This window comes from Gossypium raimondii, chromosome 1 (assembly GCF_025698545.1).
Source record: "Gossypium raimondii isolate GPD5lz chromosome 1, ASM2569854v1, whole genome shotgun sequence".
In the NCBI taxonomy this organism is placed as follows: domain Eukaryota; kingdom Viridiplantae; phylum Streptophyta; class Magnoliopsida; order Malvales; family Malvaceae; genus Gossypium; species Gossypium raimondii.
In genome coordinates this window covers 2750337-2776632 of record NC_068565.1, presented here as the reverse complement: position 1 = coordinate 2776632, position 26296 = coordinate 2750337, and the positions used below count along the sequence as shown (strand labels likewise).

The window sequence follows — 26296 nt, the reverse complement described above, 5'->3', positions numbered from 1 at the left end:
TTGAGGCTATGATTTAGGAATGATTAAAAGATAAAATTAAACTTTTATCATTCCTAAAAGTTAAAATTCAATTTTATTATTATTAATTTAAAATTAAACTTTTATCATTCCTAACTCTACCCCTGTTATGGTATATGATGTAATGATTTTCAAGGCAACTGCAAATGTCTACGTCAGGATTCCAATTTTTTCAAGCGCTGATGACTTTTTAAATTTGTTGACTTGTTATTGCATTGAAGTTTCAAAAATGGTGAACTATTATCTTCACGTGTTCACACATGAAGAAACAGTAGTACCACTCCAATTTCAACAATATTACGCTTTGGTCCTAAAAGGAAGAAGACATCTTGGGTTTTTTACAAAATTATTATAAAAAAAATAAAAAATAACCAAAATATTATAACTTTTTTTATTTATCAAAATATTATAAAATTTTTTATTTATCAAAATATACAAAAAAAACAAAAAACAAAAAAAACACGACACACTGATCAAGCCAATCAATTAATAACTAATTGCATTTTATGTATTATTTTGGTAATTTGATGAGAATAGTTTATTTAATAACTTTATTTTAATTTAATAAACAATTCTCATTTAATAACTCTATTTTAATTTAATAAACTATTCTCATTTAATAACTCTATCTTAATTATCACTTAACTAATATTAGATTTAATTAAAAAATTAATAGAAATACCGGGCATGCCTTATTGAAAAACTAGAAGTAATAATAAAACTAATCACCCATAAATGTAACCCAAATAGAAAAATAAATTATAATTATAAATTATTCTCATCAAATTTAGTAAATTTTTAAATAAACTATTCTCATCAAATTACTAAAATAATACATAAAATGTGAATTAGTTTATACTTTTTTAAATAGCTTTACTTTAGGTAAAATATATTTACTTTAATAATAAAATAAAGGGCTTTTATGAGAAAAATAATAGATTAAGAGCTTATTTAACTACAAAAATAGGTTGAGGGCTTATTTATTAAATAAAAAAATGAGTTGAAGGGGAATAAAAAGAAAATAATAAATAAAGAGGGCTTAGAAGGCAATTAGCCACATTTCAATTTTAGTGCGCCCCACACGCACAGCAGCGGCAATTCACTTTCAAAATATAAAATGGAAAATTTTTACGTCAGGTCCTTAAAACTGCAGATAGTTACATTTTAGTCCTTTGGCACCATTGGTGCCGCCAATCTCTTTGGCACCATTGGTGCCTCCAATCTCATTGGCACCTTTGGTGCCTCCAATGTGATTGGCCTGATCAGGCTGTGTCAGGTTTTTTTTTTTTGGTATATTTTGGTAAATAAATTTTTTTTTATAATATTTTGGTAAATAAAAAAAAGTTATAATATTTTGGTTATTTTTTATTTTTTTATAATAATTTGTAAAAAACCCAAGACATCTTATATAGTTTGTTTACATATAAAATGTTTTCGTAAAATGTTTTTGTTATTTTATGTTGTTTATTTGGTCGAAAATGAATTATCAAATGAAATTATTCTCCAAAAGAGATAAATTAAAATTTTTAAGGAAAATATCTTATCAAAATTTTTTCTGTAACATTTTCAAAATGACAAATGGGAAGCTCTCTTCATCGTCAAGAAAACAATCTCTTATATTCTAACTTTATATTTTTTTACGATTTAGTCGCTAAAATCTAAATTTTTACTATTCTACAATTTAGTTCTTCAAAAATAGATTTTCTTATTCTACAATTTAGATCTAAATCCTGTTTTGTATAGTTTTGTAAAACAATCAATTTTTAAAATTTCCAGATTTTATGATTTAGTCCTTACTATTAAAATTGTCAAAATTTCCAAAAATTAGTACTTAATTTTTGAATAGTTAAACTTTCATATTCTATTTTTAGAATTGTAAATTCTCAAATAATGTAAATTAGTACTAAAACTCAAGTTTTGAAAATTTTACAATTTAACCCCTCAGTTTCAAGCTTTACTATTTTATGCCCAACTTTCCAAATTTTCATATTTCATTATCATATCATTTAGTTACTACATCAATGCTTCAGATTTTACTACTCAAATCCTTAGAATTCAAAAATTTCAAATTTTACGATTTAGACCTTACTTCCATTTTTATTAAATTAAATCATTTTTCAACTTACTCATCCAAATAATATTGAAAACAAATATTTACCACTTTCAACTTAATTAAATTTATGTTCCCTAATGTACGAAATTAACAATTAAGCTTAATTAAATAAATTAAGATTGATTAAAACTAAAACATGATTAATTAAAATATAAATAAACTTTATGAAATAAATTCAATTAAATAACGAAAAGATAACAAAATCTCAAATATATGTTTGTTTTATTGAAAACAACTTTTATGAAATATTTTTAGGAAATCTTCCAAACACCAGAAAATATTAATTTTTCCAGAAAAGTAAGTCGTTTTCCAAAAATTATTTTTCAGAAACCATTTTTGGTGAAACAAAAAAACCGCAAAAAAATAATAGCACATCTAACAGTGCGTTTGGTTCGCTGTATTGGATTAGATGTGTATTGGATTAGAGGTGTATTGGATTAGAGGTGTAATAACAAATCAACTGTTTGGTTGAATGTAATGGAATAGAGGCGTAATAGTAATCTTGTGTCTGGTTGAATGGAATAGAGGTGTAATAGCATAATGGAAAAAACTAAAATGACTAGAATACCCTTAGCATAAATTTGTTTTGGTAAATGATTATTGTTATTGTTATTTAAATTTTAATAAGATTATTATTATCAATAATAAATATTTTAATCATATTTAAACATAATTATTATTAAACCCATTTTAATTAAAATATATAATTTCATAAAATTCTTAATAATTAGCAGAAATTTGTTTTGGTAATTATTGTTATTGTTATTTAAATTTTAATAAGATTATTAATATCAATAATAAATAATTTAATCATATTTAAACATAATTATTATTAAATATATTATAATTAAAATATATAATTTAATAAAATTCTTAATAATTAATATTCTTATATGAATTTACTCAAATCATAATATATGATATTGTAAAATATAAATTAACATAATTATTATTAAATATATTATAATTAAAATATATAATTTAATAAAATTCTTAATAATTAATATTCTTATATGAATTTACTCAAATCATAATATATGATACTGTAAAATATAAATTAACATAATTATTATTAAATATATTATAATTAAAATATATAATTTAATAAAATTTCTTAATAATTAATATTCTTATATGAATTTACTCAAATCATAATATATGATACTATAAATGAAAATTTGAAATAATTAATATTAAATATATTTTATTTAAAATATATGATTTAATAAAATTTAAAATAATTATAACTAATAAATTATATTTTATGAATTTGTATAATTTAAAATAATAATTATTACATATAATTTAATAATTAATATTAAATTTCATAAAATTCTTGATAATAAATTTTCTTATATGAATTTATACAATTTAAAATAATTAATATTAAATATAATTTAACGTTGATATATAATTTCATAAAATTCTTAATAATAAAATGTTCTTATATGAATTTATTAAAATCAATATATAACTTGAGAATTATATTCGCATAAACATAATTAACTTATATTAAGAAAAGGTTAGATGAAAATGAAATTGTACATCATAATCCATATGTTATATAGTTTTACAACATCAAAAAGTTTGAACATTGATATTTAATGGTGAGAAAGAAATCTTCTGACCCATTCCAATCGGGCAACAGAAGGTAAACTAAAGAAAACGATCATTTGAGTTGGATGATCGGGAATTTTACTCAAAGCATCATACCGCTGATCGTCGGTTAAACCTTCAATTGACCATAAGGCTGAATATAAATTTGAAGCTTTCTCTTCCATCTTTTCCTCTGACTTCTGCTGAACTACCACCTCGGAGGCCATAGTAAAATTGAAAAGAGCACAGAACAACATATGTATATATATATATATATATATATATATATATATATAAACCTCACTACCAACTAAAATTGAAAAGAGCACAGAACAACATATGTATATCGACTCTCCTACACATTTTCTGCCAAAAAAAGGCATTTTTATGATATCAACAGTGTGCAAACCAAATTTATTTTAGTAACTTTACATGATATCATAGGTTTCTACATGTGTCTGTGGCTGGTTAAACTATTTGTTTCAAAGAAAAGTTATTTCCTTTTGCTTAGAGTTGAAACGCAAAAAAGGGCAACTAATAAATGTATGTCCTAATTTCATCGGAGGAAATTTTGACAATGTTTCAGGACAGACATGCCTATGAAAAACAAACATAGGCAAAAAATACAGCTGAATAAATGCAAATTATCAATTCTTTGTCTCAATCAATTGGGGCATGATCCAGAATTGAAAACCAATAAAGCACATATTTGAATCAACATGCAGTGGCATCTATGCCAACACTTCATAACCACTCAACCACTCAACCATTTTGCTTATATCTAATGAAAATGCTAATCGGCCTCGAGACAATGGATTGAAAGAATAACATCATGAAAACAAATGCAAAACCAACCTTGCAAATCAAAAGGTCTTCTGTCTTTAAAGAATTTTCCTTCTAGCTCCTCCTGAAAGGAAATAAGATAACTTTCTCACACTCAGCACTGAAGGTAAACAAAGAAGGCAATAAAATTAAGAGAAAAGCAACGTCTTAAAGACGAGTCATATAGCAATGAAGAGGCCCATAAGTGAAAGGGAGCAAAGAGAAAAGGAGATATTAAACACGTAAGAAAGGCATGGAATTATTTTACATGCTTTCAGTCACAAATTATATTGCTAAAAATGCGAGAAAGTACAAGAATAAAGTATAAATTCAAAAGTTCCATTTATAAATGTGAAACTGAAACCGCAATGATCAAGTAATCCTTTAATAGTATGCTGTGCAGATATTGTTTCCTAAGCTAGAGAAGTTGAAACTATCCTCAATTGGCATTGAAAGAATATGGCTTCCCCAAGCATTTTGCTCAACTCAAAATTTGACAAGCTTGATCATTGAGGGTTGCGTCAACATAAAGCATGTGGTATCCGACTCCATGATTAAATATTTGCAGCAGCTCAAATGCTTGGAAGTAAGTGAATGCAAATGCATGCAGGAGATAATATCAATGGAGAAGCAGATCGAAGAAGCATTCTAAAACATAGGATTAATTTGCTTCCCTCGATTGAACTCCCTCAAATTGAAAGATCTTCAGAAACTCATTGGATTTTTCCATGAAGATTATACTGTTGACTTCCCAGCCTTAAAGATTCTTGAGATAGAAAACAGTCCAGGCTTGAAGACAAAGATAACCCTACTGGTGGAGTTTTGTTCAACGAAAAGGTACTGTTTTTAACGCAGTGAATTGTACCTTATTTCCATTTCTCTTGTTATAATTAACTCTTCTAATCATTTCTTCCACAGACATGAATACTGACATCAACTATATTACTTCTGTTAAATTCACCATCTCTAAACAACATAAATTCAAGGATTAACTAAACATAACAATAAAAAGAATTCAAAACCCCAAAAAGAACAAATCTTGCAGAGACCCAAAATTAAAAAAAAAAGGAAACATGATTACATATGGCTTGTAAATTGAAGGTTTAGTTGACTCAGAATGAATATGGATTTCCTTTGAAATAAATTGAAGCCTTGAGTGGAGCTTGGAAAGAAGCGAAATGGCGATAACTAGGCGCAGCAAGGCAACCAAGAAGAGGAATAAATTAGGAGGAATGGAAAGCTTAAAAACCCAAAACACTAACTCAGTAAATGACCAAATTCAGCACAGTCACGATGAAGAAGAAGTCAGAATCGAAAAGGGAAACCGATTACATGCAGAATCAGCAGAGTGAAACAAATCTGGAGGGGATTAACTTACCAACAAGGAAATCGGTAGAGGCTAGAAGGAACAGAAGAGAAACGGGGAAGCAGATGGGAGGGTATAACAGGGATGGTAAACCTATGCGGCGCCTAATCTGAGCAAATGGGGTGTATTAGAAATCGGTGGATTTCACCGATTAGGTTAGTATTGTATTACAGGCGTAATAGAAAAACCATGAACCAAAGTGTTTGAGTAAATGCTCGCAGTAATATCAATTACTGTAAAGGAGATTATTTACAAATGGAAAGGAAGACCTCTATTTATAATTAAACTTTCCTAGATCTAACAGTACAATTTAAATTATATAAACGATCAAGATTAAATCTATCTACAAATTTGAGAATACTAAGAGATTTAAACACTTAGAAAATCCTACAACATCACAGTGAAGGGACCAATTACGCAGATCAACATACCAATATTGACATTTATCATTATGTTGTTGAAGGTTCATCTGCTGCCGAATGGACACATGAGGAGGAATTTCCTCACTGGCTTGATCAGCAGCCAATTGAAACTGAAAGTATTCCTGATGGCAAACGCTGGTCATCACAACCATTGGCCAATTTGGATGCAAAGCATCTCTACAGGACATCCTCGTACCCTGAGCAGCAGCAGCAACTGCAACAACAACAACAACAGTACCACCAACATTTCTCTAGTGAACCAATTTTAGTTCCAAAATCTTCTTATATTTCTTACCCTCCCCCCGATGGCAGATCTCCTCAGGCGTCACCAAACCAACATTCTGGACACCTAAATATTCCTTATATGGCTGGTGGACCACAGATGGCATCTTCACCCAACCTCTCTGGCTTCCCAAATTCTCAGCTTCAACTGCCAGGCTTACACCATGGGCCAAATTATCGTGGGAATATGCCTCAATTTGCTCCTGGTCCGTCTGTCAGTAGTCAGCCGTCAAATCAATGGGGGAGCCGGCCAAAAGTGTATGGAGATAATTCCAGTGTTTTGAACAATATGTTGCAGCAACAGTTAACTCATCAAAATGGTTTGATTCCACCGCAGTTAATGCCACAGCTGCAGTCGCACCAGCAGAGACTGCAGCATCCTGTTCAGCCTTCATTTAGCCACTTTTCTGGGATTCAGTCACAACAATTTAATCCTCATCTTTCTCCGTCCCCACCTGTAATGAACAAGGTTGAAGCTATACTTGGTATTGGTGATCTGAGAGATCAAAGAGCCAAATCAGCTCAGAAAGGTAGGCAGAGTCTACGAGGCTTTGACAGTGGGGCGCTGAAGAGTGATTTTGGATGGCCTCAGTTTACATCCAAATACATGTAAACTGATGAGATTGAGGGCATTCTTAGAATGCAGCTTGTTGCAACCCACAGCAATAACCCCTACGTGGATGATTATTACCACCAGGCTTGTCTTGAAAGAAAATCTGCTGGGGCGAAGTTGAGACATCATTTTTGTCCAACTCATTTAGGGATCTTCCTCCCGGAGCACGTGCGAATACTGAGCCTCATGCTTTTCTCCAGGTTGATGCTCTTGGGAGGCTTCCTTTCTCTTCAATTCGCAGGCCTCGCCCTGTTCTCCAAGTTGACCCTCCAAATGGGTTAGTATGTGGGTTATTTCGAGTTTGAATCTTTTTAAATTTGAAACACTTTAGACTTAAGTCCTTTTCGAATTGAGTTGGAGTAGTTCCAACTCAATGATGATTTATATTTAAATTAAGTTGAGATTGGACTCAAAATCGAATTTAGGTTAAGTAGATTGAGTTTTCATGTTCTTACAAGTTTAAGTTTAATTGTAAACATACTATATATTCGAGTTAATAAATTGGCAACTCTCATCAAAAATGAAATTATAATAAAAAGTTTCAATACTTACAATTTTATTTCTAAACTAAAAACAATTAATTTGTACCTTTTCAATATTTACAATTTTATTTCTAAAAACTAAAAGTAATTAATTTGAACTTTTATCTGCCATCAAAATCCGTAAGAGTTACATCATTAAGCGAAGCCCTATTTTGAACATTATGAGTGATTAGTGGTGTTTGAGTGAAAGCAGGTTGTTTTGGCGTCTTAAAATTTGGAATCTCATTGTTAAGCATTGATACAACAACAGACATAGTGGGCCTATCGTTAGCATATTCTTGAACGCATAGCAATCCAATATGTATGCATCTCTTTATTTCTTTCTCTTTCTTTGAATTAGATTTTGGCTCCAAAACCACCTTGTCTACTAAGCTCCAAATGTTGCCTTCGTTCCATAGTTTCCAGACCTATAAACAAAAATCAACTTTGTCTAAATTAATGCCAAAATTATTCAATTGAAGTGCTCAATTCAATATAAAGATTGAGGTGCTCAAACTCTTTTGATTAAGCTTGTTTACCTAAGTCTAAAATGAGTTTCATTCTCATGTTCAACTTCAAACTCGATTGTTTATACTTGAGCTCGAGTTTGAATTGGAAATTCTAATTATTAATTGAAAATAAAAAAAGCTCAATTAGGTTTGCAAGCTACTCAATCAAGTATTAGGATTTCTCAAATTCAGCTCGTGAACTATTTTATTCAAGCATTAAGATACTCAAATTCAGATAGCATGAGTGGCCCAAATAACTTGCAAATATGATGACTTACACCCCTAATTCAGTCTTATAAACTTACATATTCCAAGAGGCTAAAATAATCCGGATTGTTGAAAAAGCTTGTGTTTTTTCTTCCACTAACAATCTCTAACAGTAGAACTCCAAAACTGAACACATCTGATTTCTCTGAAAATCGTCCTTGTATTGCATACTCAGGAGACATATAACCACTGTATTTTAACATTAAAAAACAACCATCACAAAAAAAAAAAACCATTTCAATCCTAGTTTAAATTGGGTAAAAATTAGAATTAAATAATAAAGTTTATTTTTAATTAAATTTAATCATACAAGAATATAAATATAAATATAAAATCAAATTTTAATTTTGATCCTCCACTATACTTAAATTTAAGATTTAGCTCATATATTTTAATTTGACATGAATTATCTCCTCTATTTTTATAATGCCATTGGTTAGTTTAAATAGATAATACTATTAACTATTCCTGTTAAGTACTGATGTGGATTTTCTTAAAACAATGATTCTATTATAAAAGTTCCATGTCAACATGATGAGTTGGAAGGAATATTTTAAGAAAAAAATGTCTTACTTATTTGTACTTACTAATAATAAAATAAAAAAAAAGAACTAAATTATATCATATTAAAGTATAGATACTAAATTTCAAAATTGACCAATTTATAATGGACAAAACCATAATTTGACTTAAATATATATATATAAATTTTTAAAAAGGCCTTTTCTTTAAACAATAAAACAGGCCAACAGACAGAGCTCAGCTAGACCCTATTTGGGCACGTATTTTCTTCAAGCATCATGCGATGGCCAGACTCGATCATAGACATATTTACACCATATTTTATTGGAAAAAATGAACAAAAAGAAATGAAATGACAGAGAGAATGTTCCGAACTTACTAAGTTCCAACAACCCTTTTGGTGTTGGCTTGATTTTCATCTCCTCCGAAAATCCTCGCCATCCCAAAATCTGAGATTTTTGGATTTAACTCTTGATCGAGTAAAACATTACTTGGTTTTAGATCCCTGTGTATAATTTTCAATCTTGAATCTCTATGAAGATAAAGTAATCCTCGACTGATCCCTTCAATAATTTTAAAGCGTTTGCTCCAATCCAAGACATTTTGTTTAATTGGATCTATAACAAAAACTAAATAGTAAGATCTTAAAAACGAACAATTAATTCTTATAACCAAGGATCTAACTACAAAAATCATTTTATTTTCTACCCTATTGTATTCATTGTGATTGTAAATGTACTTGATGTTACTTTGATCAATTGAAATAAATATTGAATAGTGATGACAGTCAAAGCATCAGGTAACAATTACTATTTAAATCTCGGGTGTGTCTGATTTGGTGGAAAAGTGGAAGGATAGGAGGATGTTGTGAAAAATTGAAAAGAAAATAAATTTTGAGTATGCTTGATTGGGAGGAAAAGTGAGAGGAAAGAAAATATGAGGGATGATCAGTTTCCATTATAATGTATATATAAAAACCAATCCTTCCATATTCAAAAGGGTAGAGAAGAGAAAATGATAGAGGTGTGTATATGAATTTAAAATGATATGCATTTTTCATAGGTCTCTTTTAAAGTTACTAACCAAAGACAAAAGCGTCCAAACTTTTGTTGGGCATATATTCGTAAACGAGCATCTTCTCTTCTGCTTCAACACAACACCCAAGCAATTTGACCAGATTTCGATGTTGAAGCCTAGAAATCACCTCCACTTCATTCATAAATTCTTCCAATCCTTGTCCCGAAGCTTTTGATAATCTCTTCACTGCTATTTCCTTTTCATCACCTAATGTTCCCTGCCACAATATTCAGCTCACAAGACTTTATTGCAAAAAGAAAAAATGTCATTTCACTGACTCTGGAAATTGCCATGATGTATTACCCTATAAACTGGACCGAAACCACCCTGCCCTAGCTTTTTTGCGTGATCGAAGTTGCTCGTTGCGGTGGCGAGTTCGTCGAAATTGAATAGCCGCAGCTGCTGGAGTTTAACTCCGATTGGATTTTCTACCACATTTTCACTAGAAAATTTTGTCATTGCATTTCCTTTGTTGAGTTGGAGTTTGATCTGTTTGTGTTTTGGTTTCCTTCCTGAGATGCAAATTGCTAAATTAGAGATACACTGAATTCAAAGTTACCTAATTAAAAAGCAAAATCTCAAATTGGATTCAATCATTTTCAAACAGAGTAATGGAGTTGAGTTTGAATATCTTAATAACTAATAAAAAAAACAATATTACCTCTTCTTTTAGCCATCCAACACCATAAGAAGAGCATAATAATTGTAATGGTTACTATACCCACAATTACTGCTGTAATAACAATAACTTTAGTGCTTTTCCCTTTATCTGCAAATCGAAAAACTTGGTTAATAAAACTTCAACACCAAAAAAGCAGATTAATTGAGGCAATTCAACACATGGTCGACGTGGACCAAGCTCCGAAGATGGTAGACGAATGTAAAGATCCACTCCGTGAGTGGAGAATTTCTGCATATCAATCAAATCTCCACTCCAAAACATGCAACCAATGCCAGCATCATACGCATAAGCCACGCACGAACAGTTCTTCATGCATTGATCTTTGCATTCGCCGTTATTTATTGATGACCGGTTCGGAAATACCGGCACTTTCATCGTCTTCAGCTTCAAAAACCCATCGTTATCTCCTTGGCCTGCTTCACTGCCATTGTTCTTATCCCTTTGGCATTGCAAAGGGGTAGTCCTAAAACACCCACTACTCCAATTACCTCTACTCCATTCCTCTATATTCCTTGGCTTAAACCCCTTCAAGCAACTGCAAATGGGTTGCTTCGTTAGATCGCAGATCCCAAATGCCCCACACTGTCCATAAACAGAAGATTCTGTTTGAGAAGCAGAGTACCTGTTTATCCAGTCACCTTTCCCCGCATCCCATTTCCGTTCAAAGAATTTTCCTTGAGAATCCAGTTCATAGTACCTCAACCTAGAGTTATCAGAAAATTCATAAGTGATATAGTACGTTTGTTGTTGATTATCTGCAACAATATAAAACCCATCAATATAAACGGTCTTCATAATTACACCAATAAAGGTATTCCCATTCCATGGACCGGTTCGAAAATAGAGCTTGTTATTGTTCCTAATGACAACCTCTGGAATGTTAAAAGGTTCAATACCAATAGAAAAGTTACCATCAGATGGATCATCAGGGCTTTTCCATGATTTGATCTCCACTTTACGACCCTTTTTTACATCATTGCTAATCTTCATAGTTTCAAGGAAGGCATTGGAAGGATCTTCAAAACTCTCCCATAAGCTGCTTGCTCCATCCTCACCATTACTAAGGACAAGGTTTCCAGAGTCTAAAAGCTGGGATGTTGTTGCATTAGGAACCAAATTCGTAACATTTGATGACCAAAGAATCTCAGCTTTTCCATTGAAAACAACAAGGTTGCCATCATCTGATATGTTGAGAATCCCAGAAGAATCTTTGAGAGGCTTGTTTCTGTTTGCTACCCATACCACTGTTTGTACGGGGATTTGATGGTACAATATCCCTACATAACGATTGCTGGAATTAGCAAAGCTGAAGAATCCCAAAAACTCCACTCTGGGAGATTATAAATTCAGGGTCTTTGATGGATTTTGATGGTGTTATGGTGTCTAAAGCAGTGCCAAATTGTAAGTAAAAACAAGACAATAATAAAATTTCAGAAGCTAGTAAAACAGAGTCGCTAATAACTTTCTCCATCTCTTGCAAGAACTTGGAGCTGAGGCTATGATTTATGAATGATTAAAAGATTAAATTATACTTTTATCAAGTCAAAATTCAATTTAATTTAAAATTTTATAAATTATAAAACAACTTAAAATGAAAAAATTTTCTGCAACCCCCTGATTTGGAATATGAAGTAATGATGTTTCAAGGCAACTGCAAATGTTTTACGTTAAGATTTCAATTTTCTTCGAGCGCTAATGACTTTTTCAATTTTGCTGACTTTGTCTTGCTGACTTTTTCAATCTTCCCGTGTTTACACATAAAAGAACACTAATACCACTCCAATTTCAACATGATTAGGTGTACATCTTAAAAGGATGAATACATCTCAATTATTTAAATTGAGTTAGAATCTTAAATTCATTAAATTAATTTAAATTTTAAGTAACTTGAGTCTCGATTTGATGATGACAACCATATTTTATTTATTTATTTATTTTTTACATAAGTAAACGGTGGACCTAAATAATTTGTGAACAAATCAAGTATTTTTTATGTTTGTTTTATCATATATGGTCTATGTTCAGTGTTTGTATCTTTAGGGTTCGGATATGGGTTCTCTATTTGAAAGTGCAATATGACTAGAACTAATTTTGGCAAACCTGTGGCCTTAGCCGAGAACTTAACTTCAAATTCGCTTAAATTAGTTTAACTCTTAAAAAAAATGAGAATTTATAAAAGAAATTCTTTAATGTACCGAAGTTAGTGAAAGCAAACTCAAAAGTAAAGAAGTAACAAACGAACAAAAAAACCACAAGAAAGTAATAAACTTCTATTTATAATTAAGCCTTTTCAAATCTAACGATACAATTTAAATTATATAGACGATCGATATTAAGTTTATCTACAAGATTATGTAGATTTATCCATTTGTTTTACGAATTAAGTCAATTTAAACATGTAAATAAATCCCATTTGATGTATTCACTTTATTAAATAACTTTGTGTGCTTTGGTTACAGATTTTAATCCACAATCCCTAAGTAGTTGACGTTGAGGTTTTTTTTCTTCCTGCGAAGGTGCATACATATGGATCATTTGTAGAAAAAGGAAACTCACTTTAATTATGTGGTACGAAATGAGATTGAGACAAATTAATTTTTGAACATTGATTCAATAGTTGTATTGGCTACATTTGGAAGTCTTTGGCTACTTGGGTGCTTAACATTTTGACGCCACGTTTGGTTGATTTGACAACACAATCTTTTATTTTTATTTATTTCAACAATGCAAAAAATAAGATCAAATAACAATGAAGACATTTTGGGTTAAGACGTCTCATTTCGGACCCCGAATGTACTTCCGGTTCAAGAAAAAATGCAGGGTTTAGGATTAATTTTAAGTTAAAAGTAATTTTGGCCTTCTGAGTTAGTGTGATTCGAGTTTGTTATATATTTGATTCATTTTAATTTAAATTATTTTAAGTTGGAATCGTTTTGAGTTTGGATTACACTCGAATTTGAATTGCCTTAATTTGAATTGTTGTGTTTAAATTATGTTGGGTTAAAGTTTAAATTTTGAGATAAAATTGACAAGTATAATAATAACTTTAGGTATTGATCGTTGTATTATCCAACTGACTCGAGTTCACCTCGCACTTATTTATTGATAAGGTGATGGATATCTTAAATTATTTGGGAGTTTTGTAATATCTTTGTTTATGAAAGAGGTTGGCATTATCCAACGTCTTTCTGTTATTAATATATTCTTATCGACTGAGAAAAAAAAATTGACATATATGACCGAAATAAAATGACACAAATAGATCAAAACGAAATTATAAAGATAAATTTCAATACTTAAATTATATTTCTAAAAACTAATAAAAATAAATCATCTGTATCTGTGCTTGCCATCAAAGTTACATCATGAAGTGAAAACAAGTCTTCAACCTCTTGGGTAATTAGTGGTGTCTTTTTTAAAGCAAGGTTTTTTGGAGTGTTATGATAAAAAATCTCATTGTAAAGTATTGAAACAACCGTAGACATGGTAAGCGAGCCTATCTTTATTAAATTCTTGAATGCATAACATTCCAACATAAATGCATCTCCAAATTTTTTTTTCTCATTCCTTGAATTTGATTTCGACTCTGGAATCACATTGTTTACTAAGCCCTATATGTTGCCTTCATTTCGTAATTTCCACACCTGAAAACTTTTAATATCCTAAATTAGACTTAAAATTCTGAACTCAAAGGCTCAATAGAGTTTAATTAATTCAATTCAATATAAAGATTGAATTGCTCAAACTCTCTTGATTAGGCTAGTTTACTCGAGTCTAAATTGAGTTTCATTTTCATGTTCAACTTCAAACTTGATTCTTTGTACTTGAGCTCGAGTTTGGATTGGAAATTCTCAATATTAATTAAAAAAACTCAATTAGGTTTACATCTTAGAAGCAACTCGATCCAAGCATTAAGATACATAAATTTCAATACTTAAAACTTAATTTGTAAACACTACAAACAATTAATTTGCATCTTTATCGGCCACCAAAGTCCGTAACAGTTACATAATTAAGTGAAAACCTATCTTCAACATCCTGGGTAATTAATGGTGTTTGAGTGAAAGCAGGCTGTTTTGGAGTGTTAAGGTTTGAAATCTCACTGTTAAGCATTGAAACAACAGTAGGCATAGTGGGCCTATCTTTGGCAAATTCTTGAACACATAGCAATCCAACGTGTATGCATCTCCATATTTCTGTTTCATTCTTTGAATATGATTCTGACTCTAAAATCACTTTGTCTACTATGCCCCAAATATCTCCTTCCCTCCATAATTTCCATGCCTGAGAATAGAAAAAAGGCTGTCATAATTAATGCCTAAATTTTTCGGCCTAAATCAAGTCAAAACTATAAACTCAAAAGTGTCAATAGAGTTTGATCAGCTCAATTCAACATATATAAAGATTGAACTGCTCAAAATCTATTGCTTAATTAACCTTATTTACCAAGGTTTAAATTGAGTTTCATTCTTAGCTCTACTTAAACTTGGTATTGTAGTCAAGCTCGAATTACAATTGAAAATGTTTAATATAAATTAAAAGAAAAAAAAAACCTTGCAAGATACTCAATTCAAGTATTAGGGTTCCCAAAGTCACCTCGCAAGCTACTTGATTCAAGCATTAAGATTCTTGAATTCAACTTGCATGATCCTCAACTCAATAATTACTGAGTTGAATTCAAGTTTTCTTTATTCGAACCTGAATAGCTTGCAAAAACATCTTACACCCTAATATGATCCATCAACATCTCTAACTATCTTATAAACTTACATATCCCAAGAGGCTAAGCTCATATTGATTGTTGTAAAAGCTTGTGCTCCTTCTTCCACTAACGACCTCTAGCAATAGAACCCCAAAACTGAATACATCTGATTTCTCTGAAAATTGCCCTTGCATTACATACTCAGGAGGCATATAACCACTGTATTTTAACATTAAAAACAACATCAATTACAACCCTAACTTGAACTTGTTCATGAGCCGGTCCAAATTAAAATCAAATAATAAAAGTATAGCATAATATGTTCTTTAGTGTTTTATTTTTAAGAAATAGTAAAATGAGTCCATAGATCAAACTAAGCCAAACTCAATTTAGGTTTAGACATGTATTATTTTTAAGCATCGGGCTTGACCTGATGATAGACATATCTATACCATGTTTTATAAAAAAAGGGTATAAAATTAAATGATAGGGAGAAAGTTCCAACTTACTAAGTTCCAACAACCCTTTTAGTGTTGGCTTGATTTTCATCGCCTCCGAAAATCTTGGCTAACCCAAAATCTGAAATTTTTGGGTTTAATTCTTTGTCAAGTAAAATGTTACTTGTTTTTAAATCTCTGTGTATAATCTTTGGTCTTGAATCTCTATGAAGATAAAGTAATCCTCGACTAATCCCTTCAATAATGTTGAAGCGTTTTCTCCAATCCAAGACATCTTGTTTAGCTGGATCTATTACAAAAATTAAACAATAAGACCTCAAGATTTTGGATCTAAACTACAATCATTGTTGTATTTTCTACCATATTGTATTCATTGTGATTGTAGAAAGAATTGATGTTATGTCGATCAATTGAAATAAATATTTAACAACAAAGAGAGTCAAAACGTTACGTTGCTGCTATTCAAATCCTGGAATATAATTACATCAGACATGTTCTTGGACCAAGCCATGACCTATTTTTCATAACCTCTTACACAAGTTTGCACCAAATCAACTAGGTGACCAATTTTATTGCTTAAAAGAAAACTTAGAATCATAGTTCTATATTTTATAATTACTAACTTCTAATGTCACATGTGTTTAGTATGATTTAATATTTAATTATTGAATTTTTAAGAGTAAACTATAAAATAGTCATTCAACTATTAGCATGTTTTTGTTTTGGTCACCCAAGTTTAAAATTTTCTATTTTAGTCACTAACATTATCGAAATTTAATATTTTGGTCAATCATCCGTTAAATCACTAACAGTGACCTTTTTTCTATTGGCATAATAATAATTTTAACCCTCCAATGTTTACAAAATCTATCAATTTAGTCCTAAATTTTAAAAATTGAACAAATTTAGCACTTAACTTTACACATTTTGTCAATTTAATCTTAATTCTTAAAAATATAAAAACTTTAAAAATAAAAAAATTTAAAAGTTCATTTTCGATAAAAATACATAAGATTTTCCTTAATTACAAAAAACATTTTCAATAGAAAATTATGTTTCTTCATTTTTAAAAACTTTTCAGGAAAATTATATCCAAGATCTAACCTATATGGATTTCACCTACCAAGTCAAATGATTCGGACTAATCGGATTTGGCAGATGGGGTAGTCAGGGTCAAGTTTAAGTTGTAAAGAGAAGGAAAACAATATTAATGCTTATTGGATTGAGTGATAAGGAGCTCAATTCCCCTTAAGCAACAACACAAGTTCAAGTCTTGTAGATTAAGAAAATAGTTCTAGGAGAGCTTTGCCTCTTGTTTAGGGTCCAACTTAATTGGACTCTAGATTTAGTGGGGGTCTAATATAACCATTGAATACTGATGAGTCACAAGAAAATAAAACAGGATTAAAATAAGTTACTAACCAAAGAGAAAAGTGTCCAAACTTTTGTTGGGCATATATTCATAGACGAGTATCTTCTCTTCTCCTTCAACACAACAGCCAAGCAATCTAACCAGATTTCGATGTTGAAGCTTAGAGATCACCACCACTTCATTCATAAATTCTTTCAATCCTTGCCCCGAAGTTTTCGACAATCTCTTCACTGCTATTTCGTTTCCATCATCTAATGTTCCCTGCACACTAAATTCAACTCACAAGACTTGATAGAAAAAAGGAAATTGTCATTTCAATGACATTGGATTTGCTGAAAATCGCCATTATTTATTACCCTGTAAACTGGACCAAAACCACCCTGCCCTAGCTTTTTTGCGTGATTGAAGTTGTTTGTCGCGGTGGCAAGTTCTTCGAAATTGATTACTGGCAGCTGCTGGAGTTTAACTCCAATTGAATTTTCTTCTTTATTTTCACTACAAAATTGGTGTTTGATTTGTTTTCGTTTTTTATTTCTTCCTGAAATAAAAGATCAAAGTAGTTAGTATCATATTGATAAGCGTATTATTTTTATTTTAATACTCATGATATATATTAATATTAATATGTAACGGTATCACCATGTTTTAATATTACATTTCCAATTTATTGATATTTTTAAATTTTTATATATATTTATAATTTAATTTTTAATTTCTTAATAAATTATATAAACATTTAAATATTATCCATATATATATTACCTTTATGTTTAGCCATCCTACGCCATAAGAAGAGTGCAGAAATTGTAATAACTACCACTATGCCCGCAATTACTGTTGTAATAACAATGATCTTACTACTTTTCCCTTTATCTGCAAATAGAAAAACTTGGTTAATAACTTCAACACCAAAAAAGCAGATCTTGACGCAATTTATCAAACACATGGTCGACACTAAGAATATTTACCCAGTTCAGAAGATGGCATACGAATGTAAAGATCGACTCCGCCAGTGGAGAATTTCTGGACATCAATCAAATCTCCACTCCACATCATGCAACCAATGCCAGAATCATACGCATAAGCCATGCACGAACAATTCTTCATGCATTGATCTTTGCACTCGCCGTTAATTATTGATGACCGGGCCGGAAATGCCGGTACTTTCATCATCTTCATCTCCAAAAACCCATCATCACCTTGGCCTGCTCCACTCCCATTGTTGTTATCCCTTTGGCACTGCAAAGGGGTAGTCCTAAAACACCCACTACTCCAATTACCTCTACTCCATTCCTCTATATTCCTAGGCTCAAACCCTTTTAAGCAACTGCAGATGGTTCGTTTCATTGAATCACAGATCCCAAATGCCCCACACTTCCCATAAACATCGCAATCTGTTTGAATAGTAGGGTAATTTTTACTCCAGTCCCCTTTCCCCGCATCCCATTCTCGTTCAACGAATTTTCCTTGAGAATCTAATTCATAGTATATCAACATAGACTCATTAGAAGATTCATAAGTCATATAGTACGGTGACTTATCTGTAAAAACCTCAAACCCATCAAGATTATCGGTGTACATATATAATAAGCCAATAAAGATATTCCCATTCCATGGACCACTCCGAAAATAGAGCTGGTTATTGTTCCTAATGACAAGCTCTCGGATATTGAAAGGTTCAATACCAAAAGAAAAGTTACCATCAGATGGATCATCAATGCTTTTCCATGATTTCAGCTCCACTTTACGACCCGTTTTAACATCAGTGCTGATCTTCATAGTTTCAATGAAGGCATTAGAAGGATCTTCGAAACTCTCCCATAAGCTGCTTGCTCCATCCTCACCATTACTAAGGACAAGGTTTCCAGAGTCTAAAAGCTGGGCAGTTGTTGCATTAGGAGCTGTATTGTTAACATGTGATGACCAAAGAACCTCAGCTTTTCCATTGGAAACAACAAGGTTGCCATCATCTGATATGTTGAGAATCCCAGAAGAGTCTTTGAGGGGCCTGTTTCTATTTGCTACCCATACAACAGTTTGTACGGGGATTTGATTGTAGAGAATCCCTACATAACGATTGGTCGAGTTAGCCAAGCTGAAGAATCCCAATCGGAAAACACCATTCTGGGAGATTATAACATCAGGGTCTTTGATGGATTTTGATGGTGTTATTATGTCTAAAGCAGTGGCAAATAGTAAGTAAAAGCAAGATATTAAAGCTAGTAAAACAGAGCAGCTAATAGTTTTTCCCATAATCTCTTCCCAGAACTTGGAATTAGTTGGGATCTTCAAGGATTTACTCTAAATGAACTCAACTCAATTTTCTTTTCCAGTGTTTTCTTTTAAAAGATGGTAGGATGTAATGATGTTTCATGGCAGCTGCCAATGTTTACTTCATGATTTGAAGTTTCTTGAAGAGGTAGTCACCTCTTTATTTTCTTTGTTTTTCTGTCGACTTTTCCTTGTGTGGGATTGGAGTACCAACAAAATCAACTAGCACGTGTCACCTAGTTCATACCAGTTTTTGCTTTATTATTATTATTAGTCTGTGTCATCATGAGTTAATCATAAAATATTGTTGATATTAATCTTTAATTTATTATTATTGTTCATACCAATTTTTAATTTATTGTTGATATTAATCTTTTCATACGATATTTTATGATTAACTCATGATGAAACAGAGTAATAATAATAATAAAGCAAAATTGGTATGAAGAGGGTGATATATTCTAGTTGATTTTCTGGGTACTCCAATCCCATGCAAGGAAAAGTCGACAGAAAACAAATAAAATAAACAGGTGAAACTTCAAATGTTGATTTGAAAAATTGCATCTATTATTTGAACTACGAAATTTGTTATTGACCATTAATTAGTTACTCTAAATGTTTCTAAATCATTCATTTTTTCCCAGTCTAAAGTGACAGGTGATGTAAAAAAATTACTGAGGTGAAAGTTGTGAAAAAAATAACAATATTTTTTAAAAGATTTATGTCCAGTTGAAATAAATATAGAATAAAGTCACATTGTTATTACTATGTTCATAAAACAAGTCATGACTGAGTTCATTTTCAAGAAAATTCGATGAAGCTCAAAATGAGACAACAAATGATAATTGTCGTAGAAAATTTACCCTCAGAGGAGATACGTAGTTAGAATTATTACTCTTATGTTTGTTAAGATTTGAAAGCCCCAAATGCATGGTGTCATAATCTTTCCTTTTCTTTTTTGTAATTTTCTTTCTTTCTTCTTCTTTTTCTTTTGCATGCCCTCTGAAATTGATGCCCCTCTAATAAAATGAGTAAATGAAGCACCAGCTCCAATATTTACAACAAAGAAAGCATCTCAAATCTTTATCAGTATTGTAAACACTCCAAATAATTAATTTGCATCTTTATCACCCATCAAGTTTTGTAAGAGTTACGTCATTAAGTGAAGTCCTATCTTTAACATCATGGCTCATTAGTGGTGCTTGAGTGAAAATAGGTTGTTTTGAAGTATTAAGATCTGAAATCTCACTATTAAGCATTGAAACAACAATAGACATGGTTGGTCTATCTTTAGTATATTCTTGAACGCATAGCAATCCAACATATATGCATCTCCATATCTCTGATCATTCTTTGAATCTGATTCGGACTCTGAAATAATCATGTCTACTAAACCCCAAATATTGCCTTCATTCCATAGTTTCCACGCTTGTAAACAGAAAACAACTGTCTAAATTTATGCTGAAATTATCTAGCCTAGCTTGACTCAAAATTTTAATCTCAAAGCTTTAATAAAGTTTCATTAGCTTTATTCGAAATAAGGATTGAACTGTTCGAACTTTCTTGATTTGGTTTGTTTTACCTAAGTCTATAATGAGCTTCATTCTATGCTTAACTTCAAATTCGATTATTTATAATCAAACTCGGTTCATAAGACTTGGTAGAAAGAAAAATGTCATTTCATCGATAATGTATTTGCTGGAAATCACCATTGTTTATTAGTTATTACTCTAAAAACCGGACCGAAACCATCTTGCCTTAGCTTTTTTGCGTGATGGAAGTTGTTTTTCTCCTTTTTTTTTTTTTTTGTTTTCAGTAATTTTCTTTCTTTCTTTCTTCTTCCTTTTCGTTTTGCATGCCCTTTGAAATTCATGCCCCTCTCATAAAAGGAGCAAATGAAGCACCAAATCCAATAATCAAAATAAATATTTAGCATCTCAAATTTAGGCATTGAGGTTTATGAAAATGGTTGATTTTGGTTCTATACTACTCAAAATAAAAGGAATGAAGGGTAGGATCTCTTTTCCTCTAAAATTGGATACTCTTTTTGAAATTTAGGTAATGAGTGATTTTTTTTTGGTGATGGATCGAACGGTTCACTTTTCCATAGCTTCGGTGGGAGACAGATTGGCTTAATGTTGTCACATGCCAAATTCACTCTAAAATGGTACAAATAAAATGAAAAAAAAAATTCAAATAAAAAAGACAAAAATAAATCAAAACAAAATATAAAAATAAACTTCAGTATTGTTAATTTGCATCTTCATCGGCCATTAACCTTTGTAAGAGTTACATCATTAATTGAATCCGTATTTTTAACAACTTGGATTATTAGTGGTGCTTGAGTGAAAGCAGGTTGTTTTGGAGTGTTAAGATCTGAAATCTCACTATTAAGCATTGAAACAACAGTAGACATAGTTGGCCTATCATTAGCATATTCTTGAACGCATAGCAAACCAACATTTATGCATCTCCATATCTCTTTCTCATTCTTTGAATCTGATTCGGACTCTGAAATCGCCTTGTCTACTAAGTTCCAAATATTGCCTTCATTCCATAATTTCCATGCCTGAAAACAAAAAAACCAACTTTGTCTAAATTAATACTAAAATTATCTAGCCTAGCTTGACTCAAAATTTTAATCTCAAAGCTTTAATAGAGTTTGATTAGCTCTATCCGACATAAAGATCGAGCTATTCAAACTTTCTTGATTAGGCTTGTTTTACCTAAGTACTCTGCAATGGGCTTCATTCCTATGCTTAACTTCAAACTCGATTATTTGTAATCAAGTTCAAGTTTGAATTGAAAATTTTCAATATTAATTAAGGTTATAAAGCCTTGTAACCTACTCGATTCAAGCATTAAGATTCTCAAATTTTCTCAAATGATTGGTCGACTCAATAATTACTAAGCCAAATTCAAGTTTTCTTGAACCAAACCCGAATAGCTCACAAATGCAACATCTTACACCTAATTCCATCCACCAACCTCTCTAACTATCTTATATACTTACATATCCCAAGAGGCCAAGATCATCCCTATTGTGAAAGCTTATGTTTCTTCTTCCGCTAATAATCTCCAGTAGTAGAACTCCATAGCTGAACACATCTGATTTCTCTGAAAACTGCCCTCTCATTGCATATTCGGGAGACATATAACCACTGTAATTAAACATAAAAAACCAATTATAAACCTTAATTTTAACTTGTCCACAACCCAACCCAAATTAAGAATAAATAATTTAAAGTTAACTATAAAAATATAAAAATATAATTTTAATATTTTACTTATAAACACATAAAAGGAGTCCACAAACCAAACAAAGTTGAAATCGATTCAAGTCTGAACATGTATTTTCTTTAAGCATCGAACCCAGACATACCTATACCATATTTTATCAAAAAAAAATGTATAAAAAGAAATGCCACGGAAAAAGTCCAACTTACTAAGTTCCAACAACCCTTTTAGTGTTGGCTTGATTTTCATTGCCTCCAAAAATCCTAGCCATCCCAAAATCTGAAATTTTTGGATTTAACTCTCGGTCGAGTAAAACATTACTAGCTTTTAGATCTCTATGTATAATCCTCAGTCTTGAATCTCTATGAAGATAAAGCAATCCTCGACTGATCCCTTCAATAATGTTAAAGCGTTTTTTCCAATCCAAGATTTTTTGTTTAACCGGATCTATAACAAAAATTATACAAAAACACCTTTAAGGTTAACAATTAATTCCTATAATGAAGGATCTAATCATCGTTGCAATTTCTACCGTATCGTATTCATAATGATATTGTAAACAAAATTTAAGTTATCTCCATCAATTGAAATATATATATTAATAATTACATTATGCATGGTCTTGGACTAAGTCATGATCTATTATGTTTTGTATCCTCTCAAATAAGCTCGCAGAAGATCAACTTCACATCCAATTTCTTGCTTTAAAAAGACTTTAAATTAATTTTTGTATTTATTAATTAAATTTAAAACAAAAAAAGTATTTTGAGCCCTAATTAGTTTAAATGAGTTAGTTAAAAGGTAAAATTATATCCTAGATGTAGCCCATATGGACTCAACCTACCAAGTAAGACAAGTCAAACTTGTAGGATCCAGCAGATGAAATAGTCTTAGATAAGTTTAAATCGTATAAAGAAAGAAAATGATACCATTAATTTTTGAGTGATAAAAAGTTTAATATCTCTTAAATAATTTGAGTTCGAGTTTGTAGACGGGAAAAGGAATTTTAAGAGAGCTTTGTCCCTGTTTAAGGAGTTCAACCTAACTTGACTCTAGATTTAATAAGGACATTCCCAAAAATAGTAGAAAGAGATTAGCATAAGTTACTAACCAAAGATAAAAGAGTCCAAACTTTTGTTGGGCATGTACTCGTAGACGAGCATCTTTTCCTCTCTGTCAACACAACACCCAAATAATCTAACTAGATTTCGATGTTGGAGCTTAGAAATCACAACCACTTCATTCACAAATTCTTCCAGGCCTTGCCCCGAAGCTTTCGATAATCTCTTCACTGCTATTTCCTTTCCATCATCTAATATTCCCTGCACACAAAATTAAGATCACAAAACTAGGTAGAAAAGAAAATGTCATTTCATCGAACGTGGAGTTGTTGGAAATGGCCATTAATCATTTACCTTGTAAACCAAACCGAAACCACCTTGGCCTAGCTTTTTTGCGTGATTGAAATTATTCGTTGCAATGGCAAGTTGTTTGAAATTGAATAGTGGCAGCTGCTGGAGTTTAACTCCGATTGAATTTTCTCTATAAATTTTGTGTTTGATATGTTTGCGTTTTTCATTCCTTTCTGAGAGAGAAATCAGAGTTGATCCAACTATGGAGTGAGCTTGATTTAAGCAACTAGTAAGTCTGATACATTGTATTTATAATATTAATTATTACTTAATGGAGCCAAGCTGAATAATTTATTTTCAGTTGAAGCCAAGCTTGGACTTCTATGTTTAAACCTAATAAAAGAAAATACATCGTTCCAATTTTATGAGATTTACCTCTTTGTTTAGCCATCCTACACCATAAGAAGAGTGCAGAAATTGTAATTACGATTATGCCCGCAATTACTGTTGTAATAACAATGACCTTTGTATTTTTCCCTTTATCTGCAAATCCAGAAACATGGTTAATAAAACATCAACACCCAAAAAAGCAGATTAATTGACGCAATTTATGGTCAACATTAAGACAAGTTTACCAAGTTCAGAAGATCGTAAACGAATGTAAAGATTGTAAAGATCGACTCCGCTAGTGGAGAATTTCTGCACATCAATCAAATCTCCACTCCAAAACATGCAACCAATGCCAGCATCATACGCATAAGCCACGCACGAGCAGTTTTCTAAGCACTGATCTTTGCAGTCGCCGTTAATTATCGATGACCGGACCGGGAATGCCGGCACTTTCTTCACCATCATCTTCAAAAACCCATCATCACCTTGGCCTGCTCCTCCACTGCCATTGGTGTTATCTCTTTGGCACTGCAAAGGGGTAGTCCTAAAACACCCACTACTCCCATTACCTCTACTCCATTCCTCTATATTCCTAGGCTTAAACCCCTTTATGCAACTGCAACGTTTCGAGGAATCGCATATTCCAAATGCCCCACAGTATCCATAAATATCACAATCTGTTTGAAAACTAGAGTACCTGTTTATCCAGTTCCCTTTCCCCGCATCCCATCTCCGTTCAATGAATTTTCCTTGAGAATCTAATTCACAGTATATCAACATAGAGTCATTAGAATATTCAAAAGCCATATAAAACGTTTGTTGTTGATTATCTGCAACAACATAAAACCCATCAGTATAAACGGCGGTCATAAGTATTGAGCCAAGAAACATATTCCCATTCCACGGACCGGTCCGAAAATAGAGCTGGTTATTCTTCCGAATGATGCCCTCTGGGATGTTGAAAGGTTCAATGCCAAAAGAAAAGTTACCATCAGATGGATCACTAGGGCTTTTCCATGATTTGAGCTCCACTTGACGACCCTTTTTTACATCAGTGCTGATCTTCATAGTTTCAATGAAGGCATTAGAAAGATCTTCAAAACTCTCCCATAAGCTGCTTCCTCCATCGTCACCATTACTGAGGATGAGGTTTCCTGAGTCTAAAAGCTGGGCAGTTGTTGTATTAGGAGCTGTATTGGTAACATTCGATGACCAGAGAATCTCAGTTTTGCCATTCAAAACAACAAGGTTGCCATCATCTGATATGTTGAGAATCCCAGAAGAGTCTTTGAGAGGCTTGTTTCTGTTTGCTACCCATGCCACTGTTAGTACGGGGATTTGATTGTACAGTATCCCTACATAACGATTGCTGGAATTAGCAAAGCTGAAGAACCCCAATCGGAAAACTCCACTCTGGGAGATTATAGATTCAGGGTCTTTGATGGATTTTGATGGTGTTATGATATCTAAAGCAGTTCCAAACTGCAAATAGAAACAAGATACTAAAGCTAGGAAAACAGAGCAGCTTATAGTTTTTCCCATAATCGCTTCCCGGAACTAGGAACCGATGCTATGATTTATGAATGATATTTGGGATCTTTAAGAATTTATCCTAAATGAACTCAACAAATTTTCGCATTATCTTTTTTTTTTCTGTTTTTTTGAAAAGTCTGAATTTGATATGATGAAATGATTTTGAGGTCA

The 26296-nt window shown here is 31.6% G+C and overlaps 3 protein-coding genes across 3 annotated transcripts; 1 reads left to right on the top strand and 2 right to left on the bottom strand.

The window, feature by feature from the left end:
- The first annotated feature begins 5842 nt into the window (after window positions 1-5842).
- Window positions 5843-7537, top strand: LOC105786642 (protein PAT1 homolog). Its single transcript, XM_052628520.1, has 3 exons — window positions 5843-6002; window positions 6379-7228; window positions 7381-7537. The coding sequence occupies exons 1-3, from the start codon at window positions 5843-5845 to the stop codon at window positions 7535-7537; spliced, it is 1167 nt and encodes a 388-aa protein (XP_052484480.1).
- Window positions 7538-7729: 192 nt separating this feature from the next.
- LOC105775621 (uncharacterized) lies at window positions 7730-19621 on the bottom strand. The gene is given in 15 exon segments (XM_052628515.1): window positions 7730-8181; window positions 8568-8718; window positions 9431-9668; window positions 10135-10345; window positions 10432-10640; window positions 10790-10794; window positions 10860-12128; window positions 12130-12293; window positions 14774-15094; window positions 15581-15731; window positions 16022-16259; window positions 17393-17603; window positions 17699-17880; window positions 18105-18215; window positions 18311-19621. Coding segments are annotated over 15 exon segments (5052 nt in total). The 5' UTR covers window positions 19596-19621; the 3' UTR covers window positions 7730-7875.
- A 2204-nt stretch (window positions 19622-21825) lies between these two features.
- Window positions 21826-26250, bottom strand: LOC105786641 (G-type lectin S-receptor-like serine/threonine-protein kinase At1g11330). The gene is made up of 7 exons (XM_052629613.1): window positions 24838-26250; window positions 24638-24745; window positions 24266-24435; window positions 23962-24172; window positions 23060-23297; window positions 22627-22774; window positions 21826-22182 (listed from the first exon to the last, which is right to left on the bottom strand). Exons 1-7 carry the CDS (start codon window positions 26132-26134, stop codon window positions 21877-21879), a joined length of 2478 nt encoding a protein of 825 aa, XP_052485573.1. The 5' UTR covers window positions 26135-26250; the 3' UTR covers window positions 21826-21876.
- Window positions 26251-26296: the final 46 nt, after the last annotated feature.